This window comes from Coenobita brevimanus, chromosome 70 (assembly GCF_032717465.1).
Source record: "Coenobita brevimanus isolate Jiangsu-jjx chromosome 70, ASM3271746v2, whole genome shotgun sequence".
NCBI classification, from domain to species: Eukaryota; Metazoa; Arthropoda; class Malacostraca; order Decapoda; family Coenobitidae; genus Coenobita; species Coenobita brevimanus.
In genome coordinates, this window is record NC_137023.1 from 3,185,303 (window position 1) to 3,203,362 (window position 18,060).

Sequence of the window (18,060 nt, forward strand, 5' to 3'; positions counted from 1 at the left end):
CTTAACATAATTCACTCATATAGTGGGGGTGGCAGGGAGACACGCCGGCGACAACTCTGCCGGGATAGGGGCACCGCAAAGGGAGGGCGTGCCGAGAGGGCACAGGACGACTCGCAGGGGCATCCTCTCTCGTCCAGGGCTGCAGGTGGCGAAGGGGCCTGTAGTCTCCGGGCTAGGTACAGGAGTGTGGCCCTCAGGACTGGGGCCAAACAGGTCCAGGAATCTCTGGCTCAAGTCTCGGCCAGAGGTGGAGGTCTTTCGCCGTCTCGGGGGCGTGGAGAGATGACACCCGTCCTGGGGAGGGCCTGGAGTAACCGAGGGCTGCGGCCCCCAGAGTCAAGGGGCGCCATCAGGTAGGGGCTGCGGCACCGACCTGAGCTAGGGTCTCTCAGGTGGGTCTTCTCCAGGGCCAGGTGTAGGGAGCAGCGGCCAGGGGAAGCTGTAGGGGCTCTCTGGGGTCCTTCGGTGCTGGAGGTCTGGGCTCTCATCTCACGCTGGGGTGATGACACTTCTGACGCCTCTCTCTGGCCATGGGGCCCGGCTATCGGCCGTGGCTACCCAAGGGCGCAACTATAGGGTGCCAAGGCCCGGCTATTGGCCGTGGCCTGAGTGGGGGACTTAGCGCGCCTCTGTACACCTTCGGAGCGGCAATCAGCCATCTGATGTAGGCGGGAGCGGCTTTCGGCCATCTCCTGCAAGAGGGAGGGTGAGCAGCTATCGGCCGTCTCGGGGCAGCACCTTCGAAGCGGCTATCGGCCATCTCCTTCTGCTGGAGGAGGGAGCGGCTATCGGCCATCTCAGGGGCAGCACCTTCGGAGTGGCTATCGGCCGTCTGGGGAAGGCAGGAGTGGCTATCGCCCGTCTCCTACTGCCGGAGGGGTGAGCAGCTATCGGCCGTCTCCTACTGCCGGAGGGGTGAGCGGCTATCGGCCGTCTCCGGGGCAGCACCTTCGGAGCGGCTATCGGCCGTCTGATGAAGGCGGGAGTGGCTATCGGCCTCTCCTTCTGCTGGAGGAGTGAGCGGCTATCAGCCGTCTCAGGGACAACACCTTCAGAGCGGCTATCGGCCGTCTCCTGCAGGAGGGGGTGTTGGGCGGCTATCGGCCGTCCCAGGAAGGACACCCACTGACAAAGGTGCGAGCGGCTATCGGCTGTCTCCTCGTTACCCTCAGGCCGGTGAGACAACGGTTCCCTTACGAGGGGCGGGCGGCTATCGGCCATCCCTAAAGAGAAAGCACTTTCCTGTAGAAGGCAGGAGCGGCTATCGGCCGTCTCCTGAGGGGCGCTAGTTGGAGCTGGACAGACAGCTCCACCCCGAGCTGATCTGGCAGTCCCACTCCTTGAAGGTAGTGTCATCTTCCTGCTGGGGCAACGGTGCGGCGGCTGGGTGCTATACGGGCGCACGGCCAAGGCTGACTTATGCCATTGTCGCACTGCATCCCGTGGTTCGGCTGTGGCTACCCCGTGGGGTCCGGGTGGGGGTATCGGTGAGTTTCTGGGGGCACTATGCTGTAAATCATGCATTTCAGTAAGTTTGACACATTTATTGAATTTACTGATATTCTATACAGAACATGTATAAAATAAAGGAAAATAACATATGTGCAATGCCGGTATATTTGATGTGTAAAAATCAGACCCAGGGGAATTATTATCTTCCTTTTACTGATCATCACTGAGTTAAACAGATGAGTATCATAAAATGACTGGTAATGCTATCCAAGTAGGCTATATAATACAGATATTCTCCATGCAACTGATACTGTTTAATTATGAAATGTAATAGGTTTATCAATATAATTAGCCGTTACCTGTAGCCATAACGTTTTCTGGTAAAGCATAGTCATTTTGCCAGGGGACAGCTCCAATTCCACTGAAATAAGATTTCCCAAATTCTTATTGCATTGTTTTGGGAACGATACTGACAGCATCGAGGTTGTAGTCTCCTTGGAACTGGTTCTTTAGAAACACATGAATGATGAGAGTCAGGACCCTTTATCTCAAAGATGTAGTTGTGTAAAACACAGACAGCTTTAACAACTGATGTCGCTGTTTTAACATGTTTCAGTCGCATTAAGTAACACTCGCCATTTGCTACACAGAATCCCAAAACCACACTAAACACTTCTGCGGGCTCGTGATAAGACACAGTCTGACCTAGAGGCAAGTTTCTAGAGACTTTTGACTGTGACATTGCACCGAGTGAGTGTGACAGGCACTGAACTATGACTGACATCCGGCGCGATTTTCTCTCTTCCGACGTGGCCACAGCATCGCTTGCCTCTATCCACTAGGAATTACCCTCTACCCTCTCAGCAAATAGCTTTCAGTGTGGCCGTACCCTTATGGTATTATGGCGTTTATCTATAGACAGATTGTTCGATTATCAAAACAAAAGGTGGGGCAGTAACTGAGATACTGCATCGACATCTTGTGAAATGTGGTGAGGGATAGGAAGAAGCTTAGAAGAAAGAAAATTTGTAAGCTCCATTTTTGCCTTAAGCCTAATGTGTTTGTAAAGCAGCAAATGTGAAGGCAGCCTTGTTAATGAGATACATTAACAAGTTGTTATGCACTGATGAGAGAGAGGACACAGTACCTTAAAAATCGTTAGATTTCGTCTTTGCCAATGGTTGATTGTGTTTGCAATATAATACAGGCAAATCGAGCCACTGACTGAGATACCAATGAAAACCATTGTATCACTCCTTGTATCAGGGAATAAAATATTAGCCTGCCTCTATGCTCCTGATGAAGAAATAAAGAACTGGATTGGATACTGGAAATAGTGTGCAACACCTGAATGATACTTTTCTTATGGTTCAGACTGTACAACCAATCACTGTGGCAATACCTGTTTTTCTGATTATACCTGAGGTTGTATGAGCTGAGACTGACGCCGAAGTAGATGGACGTAGAGATAGACCACAGGCAGAAGACAACAAGAGTCCTGACCCTCACCTCCGGGGTGACCAGCAGCAGGAACATGTACCGCATTACTGATTTCACCATGTCAGCCACACTGCCACCAAACCTATGTTTCATCCGGGACGTATCCTCCTGTTAGGAAACAAACTTAAATTAGATCCAGTCCCATACCTCTAGGGTCGCCAGCACAAGAAACATGTCCAGTATCAACGTTTCCACCTTAACCTTTATACTGCCACCCAGCACATACTGACCATATTCTGGTGACATGCTTCTTCATGAAAGGGGCTAGATACACTCGTGAGCCTTGCGTGAGCAGAAAGTTAGAAATCATTATAAAATTATGTAAAATTGGGTAGTTTCATATTATGCACTTCACAGTAAACAGTGCGTAGGACTGACTAACTTGTCTTGAACATTTATGGGTATGCAACTGGCTACTGTCCTTGGCTGTATCCTGCATATCCCATTCCGAATTTCTGTTAGGCGTGTCAGTCCTTATTTTGCTCATGTCATGCCACTTTTCATGCCACTAAGTTCATAAACCACTAAAGCGCCTATTCTGAAACATGTTAGGGTTATCTCATCAAGTAATGAAAGGGAGTTTTTATAACATGACATTGGGTCTCCAGAGGACATGACTGTTTCAACCGGTCAGACTATTTGCTACCCAATTTATAGATCATATTTGTGCCTTCAAGTATGCAGTCCACTCGTGTGTCAATTGACCACCACCTTCGCCGCATCTCACACACACCACAAAGCCAGTCAGGAGACAGGACGTGTGTGCTAGGCAATCCGCAGGTCCTGTCCTCCCCACTTACAGTTTTTTAACCAGCGCATACCCCGCTGACCAGGCTAATATATGGCCCGGCCTGCACTATAGGTGCAGGGAATCTTTGAATGAACGAACTTCGCAGCATAGTTTCACCAGTAATCTATCTCTTTGGGTGTGGTTAAGCTATGAAGTACTTGCATAAATAATAATGACGGAGTAATATTTCACACAATGGGTGGTGTGGCACGTGGTGGCGAGCATCATCCACTCACTTGTGCTGTCTACATGTTTCTTAGGTTGCTTTATACTGAGTTCCAGGACTAGTGGTTTCCTGTGACCCAGAAAACAGTTGACAGTGCTGGGTGGTAATCATATAACTAAGTAATGGGGTGATGTCGAGCCTACTATGGTGTTCCTTTTTAACTGGGAGGAGATGTTTATGCAGCGTCCATCCGGTAACCAAATTTCCACGCTCTTCCCTATGCCTCGCTGTAATGTGGCGCTGGCCACCGTAAAGAAATTTCAGTTCACTGCACGGGATGGCCATGCAGGGGCAATTGCTTGCCTGTGGTTGAAGGGTCTGCTCTGCTAGACAAAATGGAGTTACTCCATTACTACTACAACTACTACCACTAGGCTACTCAGTGGGTGTGCTCTCGTGCAATTCAAGTGATGCCGAGTATTTATTATTTATTCTGTTCATTACTGTAGCCTAGTTCAAGGGCCTACAGTGGCAGCGGAGCCCATCAGCTGCTGTCCATCATATTAATGAATGATCATGATAGATTCACTAATTTAGCACACATGACAATTCCCTCCATATCTGTGTATGTGTTATCTAAATACCAGAAAGGATGAACATAAACAAATCACTTTTCTGTCACCCTATCATCTGCCATCAGGCTACTTTCCCTTCACCCCCACCCCTTCTCCCCGGCTTCCTTCTACCCTTATCTTTCCTAACTTCATTCACACACAATGTCTCAATCAATCTTTCATTCTCTATTCTCTGTGCATGACCAAACCATTTCAGGGCAGAACTCCTTATGCGTTCTAGCGTATCCGTATCAACACCACTGTGTTCCTGAACTTCAATATGAAGCCTATTAATTCTCAAAAATGTAATGTAACTACGCAGTGTAATACATCACTGAGGGGAGAAGGTTTTTGTTTTTACTGGAAATTAGCTGATTCGAGTAGAGTTTAGTAAAGTCACCACCTCAGTTGGGACGAACACCACAGAGTGCATAGCCTCACACACCCTCTGACTTCACACAAATTTGTCCTGCCATGCAGACCTCCGGGCAATACTTTTTCACCTTCAAGTATTTCCTAACAGTAACGATTGGCATACTCCAGCCATGGGTTTTGCAGCCATGAGCATACAAGAAGGCATTTCACTGGGCGGGCGAAAGTACTTTGCCCTGAAGATTCACGATGTTGCCCTGATCCACAAATAAACACTACTAAATATCCATGGTACACGAATATATGTGTGCCAGGGTGATTCTTAAATAGCATTTCACAAGAAACACATGATTGTACCTTTTTTTTTTTTATAATGAATGGAGGAAGGAAAAACAAAGGGAAAAAAATAAGTCCATGTGCCTAAAGGCATCCTCCATTCATAAAATACTTATAACAATTGGATTTAAAATCGAGAGGATTAAATGTATGTGGGAAGCAACTCCCAGGAAGTGAATTCCAGAGAGTAGTAGTTCTGGGGATAAATGAATTTTGATAAGCAGAGGTTCCGCATTGTGTTGGTAGAGTGACTCGGAGTGCAGTTGTGAGCATGGGTTTGCAGTAGGAGTAGAAATTAAATAAATGATGCATGGTAGACACTGATAATTCTAAGCCGTTCCAGCAACACAGTGGTAACAGCCCAGCAGGTTAGACAAGGAACGTTATATACTGACCATTCTCTACATAAAAATAATTTATGTGCGAGTAATTTATATGTTGAAAATCTCATGTTCTGATGTGCATTCACATTAAAACTTATAGTACATAGTTACTATTTATCAGACCAAACTGAAAAAATTAAATCAGTTTACCTAGACGTATTAGAGAAAATACCTTAAATTTGCGAGGATCTGACTAGTTTTTGAAATACGTGGCTTTAACAGTGCTCCCGAAGAATACCATAGTATCCCCGACGACAGGGCGAACCAGGAACAACAGAGTTTGCCCACAAACATACCGACACCCCCACACGGACCCCACGGGGTACCCGCCACCAGAGACCACCACTCCGGGCAACAGCGACGCATGTCAGCCCGGGCCGTGCGCCCCTGTGACATGCAGCCATCACGCCACCGCCACCATAGGCGAAGGACACTACCTTCGCGTGGCGGAATCACTGAGTTAGCTAGGGGTGGAGTTAGACCTCAAACTCCAGACGGCGCCCCTCTGGTAGAAACGATCTATGGTCGCTCCCAAAGTGTTTCGGTAGAGACGATCAATGGTCACTCCCGCAGTGTTCAGGTAGAGACGATCAATGGTCGCTCCCTTAGTGTTCCTGTAGAGACGATCAATGGTCGCTCCCACAGTGTCCAGGTAGAGACGATCAATGGTCGCTCCCTTAGTGTTCCGGTAGAGAAGATCAATGGTCGCTCCCACAGTGTCCAGGTAGAGATGATCAATGGTCTCTCCCTTAGTGTTCTGGTAGAGACGATCAATGGTCGCTCCCACAGTGTCCAGGTAGAGATGATCAATGGTCGCTCCCTTAGTGTTCCGGTAGAGACGATCAATGGTCGCTTCCACAGTGTCCAGGTAGAGACGATCAATGGTCGCTCCCTTAGTGTTCCGGTAGAGACGATCAATGGTCGCTCCCACAGTGTCCAGGTAGAGACGATCAATGGTCGCTCCCTTAGCGTTCCGGTAGAGACGATCAATGGTCGCTCCCACAGTGTCCAGGTAGAGACGATCAATGGTCGCTCCCTTAGTGTTCCGGTAGAGACGATCAATTGTTGCTCCCACAGTGTCCAGGTAGAGATGATCAATGGTCGCTCCCACAGTGCTCAGGTAGAGACGATCAATGGTCGCTCCCACAATGTCCGGGTAGAGATGATCAATGGTCGCTCCCTTAGTGTTCCGGTAGAGATGATCAATGGTCGCTCCCACAGTGTCCAGGTAGAGACGATCAATGGTCGCTCCCTTAGTGTTCCGGTAGAGACGATCAATGGTCGCTCCCACAGTGTCCAGGTAGAGACGATCAATGGTCGCTCCCTTAGTGTTCCGGTAGAGACGATCAATGGTTGCTCCCACAGTGTCCAGGTAGAGATGATCAATGGTCGCTCCCACAGTGCTCAGGTAGAGACGATCAATGGTCGCTCCCACAATGTCCGGGTAGAGATGATCAATGGTCGCTCCCTTAGTGTTCCGGTAGAGATGATCAATGGTCGCTCCCACAGTGTCCAGGTAGAGACGATCAATGGTCGCTCCCACAGTGCTCAGGTAGAGACGATCAATGGTTGCTCCCACAATGTCTGGGTAGAGACGATCAATGGTCGCTCCCCCAGTGTCCAGGTAGAGACGATCTATGGTCGCTCCCAGCCTCGTGACACGATCTACAGTCGCTCCGAGGGCGTGCAAAGGAGAGGGACGCCTCCACGGCCGGAGATTGAAATCCAGGCTCTCTGTCCCAGAACACCCCGGACAGGCTTCCTCGCCTCCCCCGGTCTCTGTTCTTTACGCCTGGCTCTAGAGCAGACGCACCTGTCGGGCCCCAGTGAAAGTCGCTGCCGCAGTCCTCCCCTGACGGCGCCTCTAGACGTTGGAGGCCGCAGCCCACCGTCTCTATCGGTCCTCCCCAGAACACCCGGGCGAGACCTCTCCACGCCCCCACGACGCCGGGACCTGACACAGAGGTTCCTGGAGCTATTTGGCCCCAGTCCCAAGGGCCACACGCCGGAGCCCACTCCGGAATCCACAGGGAGTCCCGAACACGAGAGGACGCCCTTGCGAGCCGCCCCGTGCCCTCTCGGCTCGCCCTGCCTTGACGGTGCCCCTAGCTCAGCCGGATCACCAATGTCGTGCTCCTGTCCTTCTCCTCAATAAAATACGGGTGATAATGTAACATAAGTTATTTAGGTTAAGTGTGACTCCCTCCTAGAGTAAGTATTGTGCAGTGAATCTATGTAATGCATATCGGGGTAAATCAGATCACAATGAGAAGTTAAAGGTCGAGAATGTGGACTAAGATCTGAGTGACTATATGTGCGAGTGCCACCCTGGATATCTATAAAGACATACCCCCCATTGCTGTGAAGGAAGACTGTGAGAAAGGAATGTTATTAGTGTTCTATCTCTCCCCACGCTGAAACAAGATCTATTGGCTAGCCGCGAAGTAATATTGTGAAAGTAGTATTAAGAGTATTTCACCTTTTTCCCCACGCTGTGAAGCGAGATTCTATGGACTATACCCGGAGGATCTTTCTGACATATATGTAATTAATAAGCCGATGCCTAAAAAGACATACCCCCATTACGGCGAAAGAATATCGAGAAAGGAAGTATTAATAATATTCCCTCCCTCCTCACGCTACCCCTAAAACCTTCTCTATTACTCGCTCTCGCTCCTAAAACTAAAGTAAGTGTAAATCAAGGATCAGAGTCATTTGCCAAAGCATCTTAACTAGCAGAAACCATATAAACTCCCCCGCTAATATCTGTCGTCTTCCAATATTACCATAACTTTCTCCTCGCCGTTTTAAATCACTTTCCGCACCTCCCCTATCTCCTCCTAGTGAGTAACAACCCCCCCTCCCCCCATCCGCGCTCTGCGCGCACTTGTATTTACTGCACTCCTGATACACTAGGATTGTTGTGTTGTAATTAGTATCAAGAAAGCAAGTATCCTGCGAGATACACATATCCTAGATAAGGTTTTATATTGCTCTATATTGTGTTGTAATATCTGCTGAATTGTCCTGTGTCTGACTGTGGTAATATACATGTACGGTGTTGCCGAGAGTTTTTGTGTCCTGCCTCTCTTTATTGCACTAGTTCCGGTCTTGAAAGAGGACCCCGCTCCACGTTGGGTGAAATAGGAACGAGAAGTCGAACCTAATTCTACCCAGCATTACACTGGTGGCCAGCGGTGGTTCTAGACCCGAGCGTAGAAGAGAGGTAAGCAGGAAATATTTGGAAAAATGGCAACTAAACCGCACGTTCAGTTACCCAAGTTTGACCCCGACCAGTATGACATACACACATACCTTGCAATAATTAAACCCTTACTGGATATTGGCTTTGAAAATGACCAAGAAAAAATTGCAGTCACACTACCACTACTGGGTAAAGCCGCAGCAAACATTGCGCCGAAAATCGTCCCAGAACTCACCTAGCAGAACTTTACCAAGTTCACTGTCCAAACCATCACCCCATCATTAGGGAAAGTAGTGGCTCTATCCAAATTGGATAGTTTTGCATTCGACGGGGATTTAGATAATACCCTGTTACAGGCAAGACGCCTGGTTACTGCTGCCTACCCGGAGGCAGATGAAGAAACCCGGGATCAGCATACATTTAATACTCTCCTCAGAGTACTCCCAAGTGTTGTAAGACAACACTTCACTATCCATGATCCAACAGGAGACATAGATAGAGATATCAGTTTAATGAGGCGCCTTTTAGCCGTCCATGCCACCCCTCAACACGTCGGCGAAATAAATCAATTCCCCGTTGACCTCATCACCATCAACCCGTGGGAATTTTCTCCGTGCTACCACGGATGTCCGATCCACGACATCCGTGAGCAGCTAGAAGCTGCCTAGTGCAGCCAAATGACACGAGGGTGCTTACAAACCTCCCCACCATACGCAAATTCCCCTAAGCCCCAGGGGAAGAAAAAACAAAAAGGGAAAAACAAAAAGCGCCCCCTCCACTGCCCCCGCATCCCACCGTAATGGCGGGGGCCACCTCACCTCTCCCCCAGTCTACGACAGGGGAGAACGTTATCTTTCCTTTTTCTCCCCTCCCACTATCTCTTCTGTTCTACCTTCCCCTATTCCTGCCCCTAGTTCTAACCTTCCCACCCCACACACCACTATACTCCCGCAACACAAAACTGGCCTCCCTCTTCACAGGCCTCCTAGGACCCTCTCCACATCTTCCCCTAACCTACTTCCTGAAACCACCTCCCCCCGTCTACTTCCTTCCACCTCCCACCCCGCGCCACCCACCGCCATCACTTCACCACCGTTCCCTTTCCCCGCCCACACGGGTAACTCCTTCACCTTCCCTATGACACCCTCCTCCTCATCCCCGAACATTCAAACAACCCCGCGAGGCCGCATCTCCCCACCACCACCGTCTCTCTCTCCCCCTACACTTCACCCCACCTTTCCTGGGCTCCGACGTCACACACCACCTGCCACATCCCACTCCACAGCCCCTGCCAGGCCACCACGGTTTCAGCACCACTCACCGTCCGCCATCGCCCCCACACTCGCACCATCCCCTAGCTTCGTACCCACCGCCCACCCCACACCACTAGCACAGAGCCCTGCTACCGGCCAGACCTATCCACCACCAAACACCGGGATGGCACCACAAGATCGCACTCCCTCCTCGCCACCTACCCTCCAAGCCAACTCCCCTACCACCTCAGCCTCCACCGCCTCCACCACCCACTGCACCTCACCTGACATCTCACCCGCCACGCCTCGCTCACCCTCACCCTTTCCCTCCGCCGCCTCACCCTTTCCACCCAAGCCCACGTGCCCCACCCACCCCGCCACCCCCGCAGGACAACCCACTACCACCGCCCTCTCCCCTCCACACCTACGCACGCCCACTCCGACGTTCTCACCTTCTTCCGCGCCCCCAATGCGTGCAACGGCCCGTGCTAACCGACCCCGCCTACCCTGCACGCCTACTTCCCCACCCACACCCACCCTCAGAACCACCACCACCACCCCCTCCGGCCGACTCTCATGCCCACCCACCCGATACACACACACACCGTCAAGCTACGTCAGGCCCAAATCCCCTCTACCTGTACTCCCCAGAGACTCAACGCCGCATTACCACGACACAAAACCCGGCCTTCACCCACAGTATCCAGCATTCAGCCCCCAACCACACCGACAGCCACACCAAGCAACATGAGGATCAAGCGGGCCGTATGGGCGCCTACCCTTAGCAGGAACCACCAGCTCCGCGGGCCACACCACCTGTTAAACATCCTCCAGTCTACCACCGCCCCCTCCACACTCGTCCTCACCTACGACCCAGCACAAGAGGAGAATTCCTACACTGTCACCTGGCAGAACACACTGCGACACCTCCAGCACGTCTACACCACTCCCAACACACTAACGTGCCACCTCCAGCCACGGGGACGTGACTTTTTACAAGAACAGGGTGGTGAAATGCGTGGCTTTAACAGTGCTCCTGAAGAATACTATAGTATCCCCAACGACAGGGCAAACCAGGAACAACAGAGATTGCCCACAAACATGCCGACACCCCCACACGGACCCCACAGGGTAGCCACCACCAGCCACCACCACTCCAGGCAACAGCGACGTATGTCATCCCGGGCCGTGCGCCCCTATGACATGCAGCCACCATGCCGCCACCACCGTAGGCGAAGGACACTACCTTCGCGTGGCGGAATCACTGAGTTAGCTAGGGGTGGAGTTAGACCTCAAACTCCAGACAGCGCCCCTCTGGTAGAGACGATCTATGGTCACTCCCAAAGTGTTTCGGTAGAGACGATCAATGCTCGCTCCCGCAGTGTCCAGGTAGAGACGATCAATGGTCGCTCCCACAGTGTCCAGGTAGAGACGATCAATGGTCGCTCCCTTAGTGTTCCAGTAGAGACGATCACTGGTCGCTCCCACAGTGTCCAGGTAGAGACGATCAATGGTCGCTCCCTTAGTGTTCCGGTAGAGACGATCAATGGTCGCTCCCACAGTGTCCAGGTAGAGACGATCATTCGTCGCTCCCTTAGTGTTCCGGTAGAGACGATCAGTGGTTGCTCCCACAGTGTCCAGGTAGAGACGATCAATGGTCGCTCCCACAGTGCTCAGGTAGAGACGATCAATGGTTCCTCCCACATTGTCTGGGTAGAGACGATCAATGGTCGCTCCCCCAGTGTCCAGGTAGAGATGATCTATGGTCGCTCCCAGCCTCGTGACACGATCTACAGTCGCTCCGAGGGCGTGCAAAGGAGAGGGACGCCTCCACGACCAGAGATTGAAATCCAGGCTCTCTGTCCCAGAACACCCCGGACAGGCTTCCTCGCCTCCCCCGGTCTCTGTTCTTTACGCCTGGCGCTAGAGCAGACGCACCTGTCGGGCCCCAGTGAAAGTCGCTGCCGCAGTCCTCCCCTGACGGCGCCTCTAGACGTTGGAGACCGCAGCCCACCGTCTCTATCAGTCCTCCCCAGAACACCCGGGCGAGACCTCTCCACGCCCCCACGACGCCGGGACCTGACACAGAGGTTCCTAGAGCTATTTGCCCCAGTCCCAAGGGCCACACGCCGGAGCCCAGTCCGGAATCCACAGGGAGTCCCGAACACGAGAGGACGCCCTTGCGAGCCGCCCGGTGCCCTCTCGGCTCGCCCTGCCTTGACGGTGCCCCTAGCTCAGCCGGATCACCAATGTCGTGCTCCTGTCCTTCTCCCCTAGAAAATACGGGTGATAATGTAACATAAGTGATTTAGGTTAAGTGTGACTCCCTCCTAGAATAAGTATTGTGCAGTGAATCTATGTAATGCATATCGGGATAAATCAGATCACAATGAGTTGTTAAAGGTCGAGAATGTGGACTAAGATCTGAGTGACTATATGTGCGAGTGCCACCCCGGATATCTATAAAGACATACCCCCCATTGCTGTGAAGGAAGACTGTGAGAATGGAATGTTAATCGTGTTCTATCTCTCCCCACGCTGAAACAAGATCTATTGGCTAGCCGCGAAGTAATATTGTGAAAGTAGTATTAAGAGTATTTCACCTTTTTCCCCACTCTGTGAAGCGACATTCTATGGACTATACCCGGAGGACCTTTCTGACATATATGTAATTAATAAGCCGGTGCCTAAATAGACATAACCCCATTACGGCGAAAGAATATCGAGAAAGGAAGTATTAATAATATTCCATCCCTCCTCACGCTACCCCTAAAACCTTCTCTATTATTCGCTCTCGCTCCTAAAACTAAAGTAAGTGTAAATCAAGGATCAGAGTCATTTGCCAAAGTATCTTAACTAGCAGAAATCATATAAACTCCCCCGCTAATATCTGTCGTCTTCCAATATTACCATAACTTTCTCCTCGCCGTTTTAAGTCACTCTCCGCACCTCCCCTATCTCCTCCTAGTGAGTAACAACCCCCCCCCCTCCGCGCTCTGCACGCACTTGTATTTACTGCACTCCTGATACACTAGGATTGTTGTGTTGTCATTAGTATCAAGAAAGCAAGTATCCTGCGAGATACACATATCCTAGATAAGGTTTTATATTGCTCTATATTGTGTTGTAATATCTGCTGAATTGTCCTGTGTCTGACTGTGGTAATATACGTGTACGGTGTTGCCGAGAGTTTTTGTGTCCTGCCTCTCTTTATTGCACTAGTTCCGGTCTTGAAAGAGGACCCCGCTCCACGTTGGGTGAAATAGGAACGAGAAGTCGAACCTAATTCTACCCAGCATTACACTGGTGGCCAGCGGTAGTTCTAGATCCGAGCGTAGAAGAGAGGTAAGCAGGAAATATTTGGAAAAATGGCAACTAAACCGCACGTTCAGTTACCCAAGTTTGACCCCGACCAGTATGACATACACACATACCTTGCAATAATTAAACCCTTACTGGATATTGGCTTTGAAAATGACCAACAAAAAATTGCAGTCACACTACCACTACTGGGTAAAGCCGCAGCAAACATTGCGCCGAAAATCGTCCCAGAACTCACCTAGCAGAACTTTACCAAGTTCACTGTCCAAACCATCACCCCATCATTAGGGAAAGTAGTGGCTCTATCCAAATTGGATAGTTTTGCATTCGACGGGGATTTAGATAATACCCTGTTACAGGCAAGACGCCTGGTTACTCCTGCCTACCCGGAGGCAGATGAAGAAACCCGGGATCAGCATACATTTAATACTCTCCTCAGAGTACTCCCAAGTGTTGTAAGACAACACTTCACTATCCATGATCCAACAGGAGACATAGATAGAGATATCAGTTTAATGAGGCGCCTTTTAGCCGTCCATGCCACCCCTCAACACGTCGGCGAAATAAATCAATTCCCCGTTGACCTCATCACCATCAACCCGTGGGAATTTTCTCCGTGCTACCACGGATGTTCGATCCACGACATCCGTGAGCAGCTAGAAGCTGCCCAGTGCAGCCAAATGACACGAGGGTGCTTACAAACCTCCCCACCATACGCAAATTCCCCTAAGCCCCAGGGGAAGAAAAAAAAAAAAGGGAAAAACAAAAAGCGCCCCCCCACTGCCCCCGCATCCCACCGTAATGGCGGGGGCCACCTCACCTCTCCCCCAGTTTACGACAGGGGAGAACGTTATCTTTCCTTTTTCTCCCCTCCCACTATCTCTTCTGTTCTACCTTCCCCTATTCCTGCCCCTAGTTCTAACCTTCCCACCCCACACACCACTATACTCCCGCAACACAAAACTGGCCTCCCTCTTCACAGGCCTCCTAGAACCCTCTCCACATCTTCCCCTAACCTACTTCCTGAAACCACCTCCCCCCGTCTACTTCCTTCCACCTCCCACCCCGCGCCACCCACCGCCATCACTTCACCACCGTTCCCTTTCCCCGCCCACACGGGTAACTCCTTCACCTTCCCTATGACACCCTCCTCCTCATCCCCGAACATTCAAACAACCCCGCGAGGCCGCATCTCCCCACCACCACCGTCTCTCTCTCCCCCTACACTTCACCCCACCTTTCCTGGGCTCCGACGTCACACACCACCTGCCACATCCCACTCCACAGCCCCTGCCAGGCCACCACGGTTTCAGCACCACTCACCGTCCGCCATCGCCCCCACACTCGCACCATCCCCTAGCTTCGTACCCACCGCCCACCCCACACCACTAGCACAGAGCCCTGCTACCGGCCAGACCTATCCACCACCAAACACCGGGATGGCACCACAATATCGCACTCCCTCCTCGCCACCTACCCTCCAAGCCAACTCCCCTACCACCTCAGCCTCCACCGCCTCCACCACCCACTGCACCTCACCTGACATCTCACCCGCCACGCCTCGCTCACCCTCACCCTTTCCCTCCGCCGCCTCACCCTTTCCACCCAAGCCCACGTGCCCCACCCACCCCGCCACCCCCGCAGGACAACCCACTACCACCGCCCTCTCCCCTCCACACCTACGCACGCCCACTCCGACGTTCTCACCTTCTTCCGCGCCCCCAATGCGTGCAATGGCCCGTGCTAACCGACCCCGCCTACCCCGCACGCCTACTTCCCCACCCACACCCACCCTCAGAACCACCACCACCACCCCCTCCGGCCGACTCTCATGCCCACCCACCCGATACACACACACCGTCAAGCTACGTCAGGCCCAAATCCCCTCTACCTGTACTCCCCAGAGACTCAACGCCGCATTACCACGACACAAAACCCGGCCTTCACCCACAGTATCCAGCATTCAGCCCCCAACCACACCGACAGCCACACCAAGCAACATGAGGATCAAGCGGGCCGTATGGGTGCCTACCCTTAACAGGAACCACCAGCTCCGCGGGCCACACCACCTGTTAAACATCCTCCAGTCTACCACCGCCCCCTCCACACTCGTCCTCACCTACGACCCAGCACAAGAGGAGAATTCCTACACTGTCACCTGGTAGAACACACTGCGACACCTCCAGCACGTCTACACCACTCCCAACACACTAACGTGCCACCTCCAGCCACGGGGACGTGACTTTTTACAAGAACAGGGTGGTGAAATGCGTGGCTTTAACAGTGCTCCTGAAGAATACCATAGTATCCCCAACGACAGGGCAAACCAGGAACAACAGAGATTGCCCACAAACATGCCGACACCCCCACACGGACCCCACAGGGAAGCCGCCACAAGCCACCACCGCTCCAGGCAACAGCGACGTATGTCATCCCGGGCCGTGCGCCCCTATGACATGCAGCCACCATGCCGCCGCCATCGTAGGCGAAGGACACTACCTTCACGTGGCGGAATCACTGAGTTAGCTAGGGGTGGAGTTAGACCTCAAACTCCAGACAGCGCCCCTTTGGTAGAGACGATCTATGGTCACTCCCAAAGTGTTTCGGTAGAGACGATCAATGCTCGCTCCCGCAGTGTCCAGGTAGAGACGATCAATGGTCGCTCCCACAGTGTCCAGGTAGAGACGATCAATGGTCGCTCCCTTAGTGTTCCAGTAGAGACGATCACTGGTCGCTCCCACAGTGTCCAGGTAGAGACGATCAATGGTCGCTCCCTTAGTGTTCCGGTAGAGATGATCAATGGTCGCTCCCACAGTGTCCAGGTAGAGACGATCAATGGTCGCTCCCTTAGTGTTCCGGTAGAGACGATCAATGGTCGCTCCCACAGTGTCTGGGTAGAGACGATCAATGGTCGCTCCCATAGTGTTCCGGTAGAGACGATCAATGGTCGCTCCCACAGTGTCCAGGTAGAGATGATCAATGGTCGCTCCCTTAGTGTTCCGGTAGAGACGATCAATGGTCGCTCCCACAGTGTCCAGGTAGAGACGATCAATGGTCGCTCCCTTAGTGTTCCGGTAGAGACGATCAATGGTTGCTCCCACAGTGTCCAGGTAGAGACGATCAATGGTCGCTCCCTTAGTGTTCCGGTAGAGACGATCAATGGTCGCTCCCACAGTGTCCAGGTAGAGAAGATCAATGGTCGCTCCCTTAGTGTTCCGGTAGAGACGATCAATGGTCGCTCCCACAGTGTCCAGGTAGAGACGATCATTCGTCGCTCCCTTAGTGTTCCGGTAGAGACGATCAATGGTTGCTCCCACAGTGTCCAGGTAGAGACGATCAATGGTCGCTCCCACAGTGCTCAGGTAGAGACGATCAATGGTTGCTCCCACAATGTCTGGGTAGAGACGATCAATGGTCTCTCCCCCAGTGTCCAGGTAGAGACGATCTATGGTCGCTCCCAGCCTCGTGACACGATCTACAGTCGCTCCGAGGGCGTGTAAAGGAGAGGGACGCCTCCACGACCGGAGATTGAAATCCAGGCTCTCTGTCCCAGAACACCCCGGACAGGCTTCCTCGCCTCCCCCGGTCTCTGTTCTTTACGCCTGGCGCTAGAGCAGACACACCTGTCGGGCCCCAGTGAAAGTTGCTGCCGCAGTCCTCCCCTGACGGCGCCTCTAGACGTTGGAGACCGCAGCCCACCGTCTCTATCAGTCCTCCCCAGAACACCCGGGCGAGACCTCTCCACGCCCCCACGACGCCGGGACCTGACACAGAGGTTCCTAGAGCTATTTGCCCCAGTCCCAAGGGCCACACGCCGGAGCCCAGTCCGGAATCCACAGGGAGTCCCGAACACGAGAGGACGCCCTTCCGAGCCGCCCCGTGCCCTCTCGGCTCGCCCTGCCTTGACGGTGCCCCTAGCTCAGCCGGATCACCAATGTCGTGCTCCTGTCCTTCTCCCCTAGAAAATACGGGTGATAATGTAACATAAGTGATTTAGGTTAAGTGTGACTCCCTCCTAGAATAAGTATTGTGCAGTGAATCTATGTAATGCATATCGGGATAAATCAGATCACAATGAGATGTTAAAGGTCGAGAATGTGGACTAAGATCTGAGTGACTATATGTACGAGTGCCACCCCGGATATCTATAAAGACATACCCCCCATTGCTGTGAAGGAAGACTGTGAGAATGGAATGTTAATCGTGTTCTATCTCTCCCCACGCTGAAACAAGATCTATTGGCTAGCCGCGAAGTAATATTGTGAAAGTAGTATGAAGAGTATTTCACCTTTTTCCCCACTCTGTGAAGCGAGATTCTATGGACTATACCCGGAGGACCTTTCTGACATATATGTAATTAATAAGCCAGTGCCTAAATAGACATAACCCCATTACGGCGAAAGAATATCGAGAAAGGAAGTATTAATAATATTCCATCCCTCCTCACGCTACCCCTAAAACCTTCTCTATTACTCGCTCTCGCTCCTAAAACTAAAGTAAGTGTAAATCAAGGATCAGAGTCATTTGCCAAAGTATCTTAACTAGCAGAAACCATATAAACTCCCCCGCTAATATCTGTCGTCTTCCAATATTACCATAACTTTCTCCTCGCCGTTTTAAGTCACTCTCCGCACCTCCCCTATCTCCTCCTAGTGAGTAACAACCCCC

At 51.7% G+C, this 18,060-nt stretch overlaps 1 protein-coding gene across 1 annotated transcript in view; it reads right to left on the reverse strand.

Moving 5' to 3' along the window:
- Nucleotides 1-554: 554 nt before the first annotated feature.
- Nucleotides 555-18,060, reverse strand: part of LOC145406339 (organic cation transporter protein-like) — a 92,200-nt gene continuing 74,694 nt past the window's right edge. Inside the window, exons 8-10 of the mRNA XM_080277501.1 lie at nucleotides 2,855-3,060; nucleotides 1,927-1,993; nucleotides 555-692 (exon numbers count right to left, since the gene is read on the reverse strand). Coding sequence (XP_080133627.1) covers nucleotides 555-692; nucleotides 1,927-1,993; nucleotides 2,855-3,060 — 411 coding nt within the window. The remainder of the gene's footprint in view (nucleotides 693-1,926; nucleotides 1,994-2,854; nucleotides 3,061-18,060) is intronic.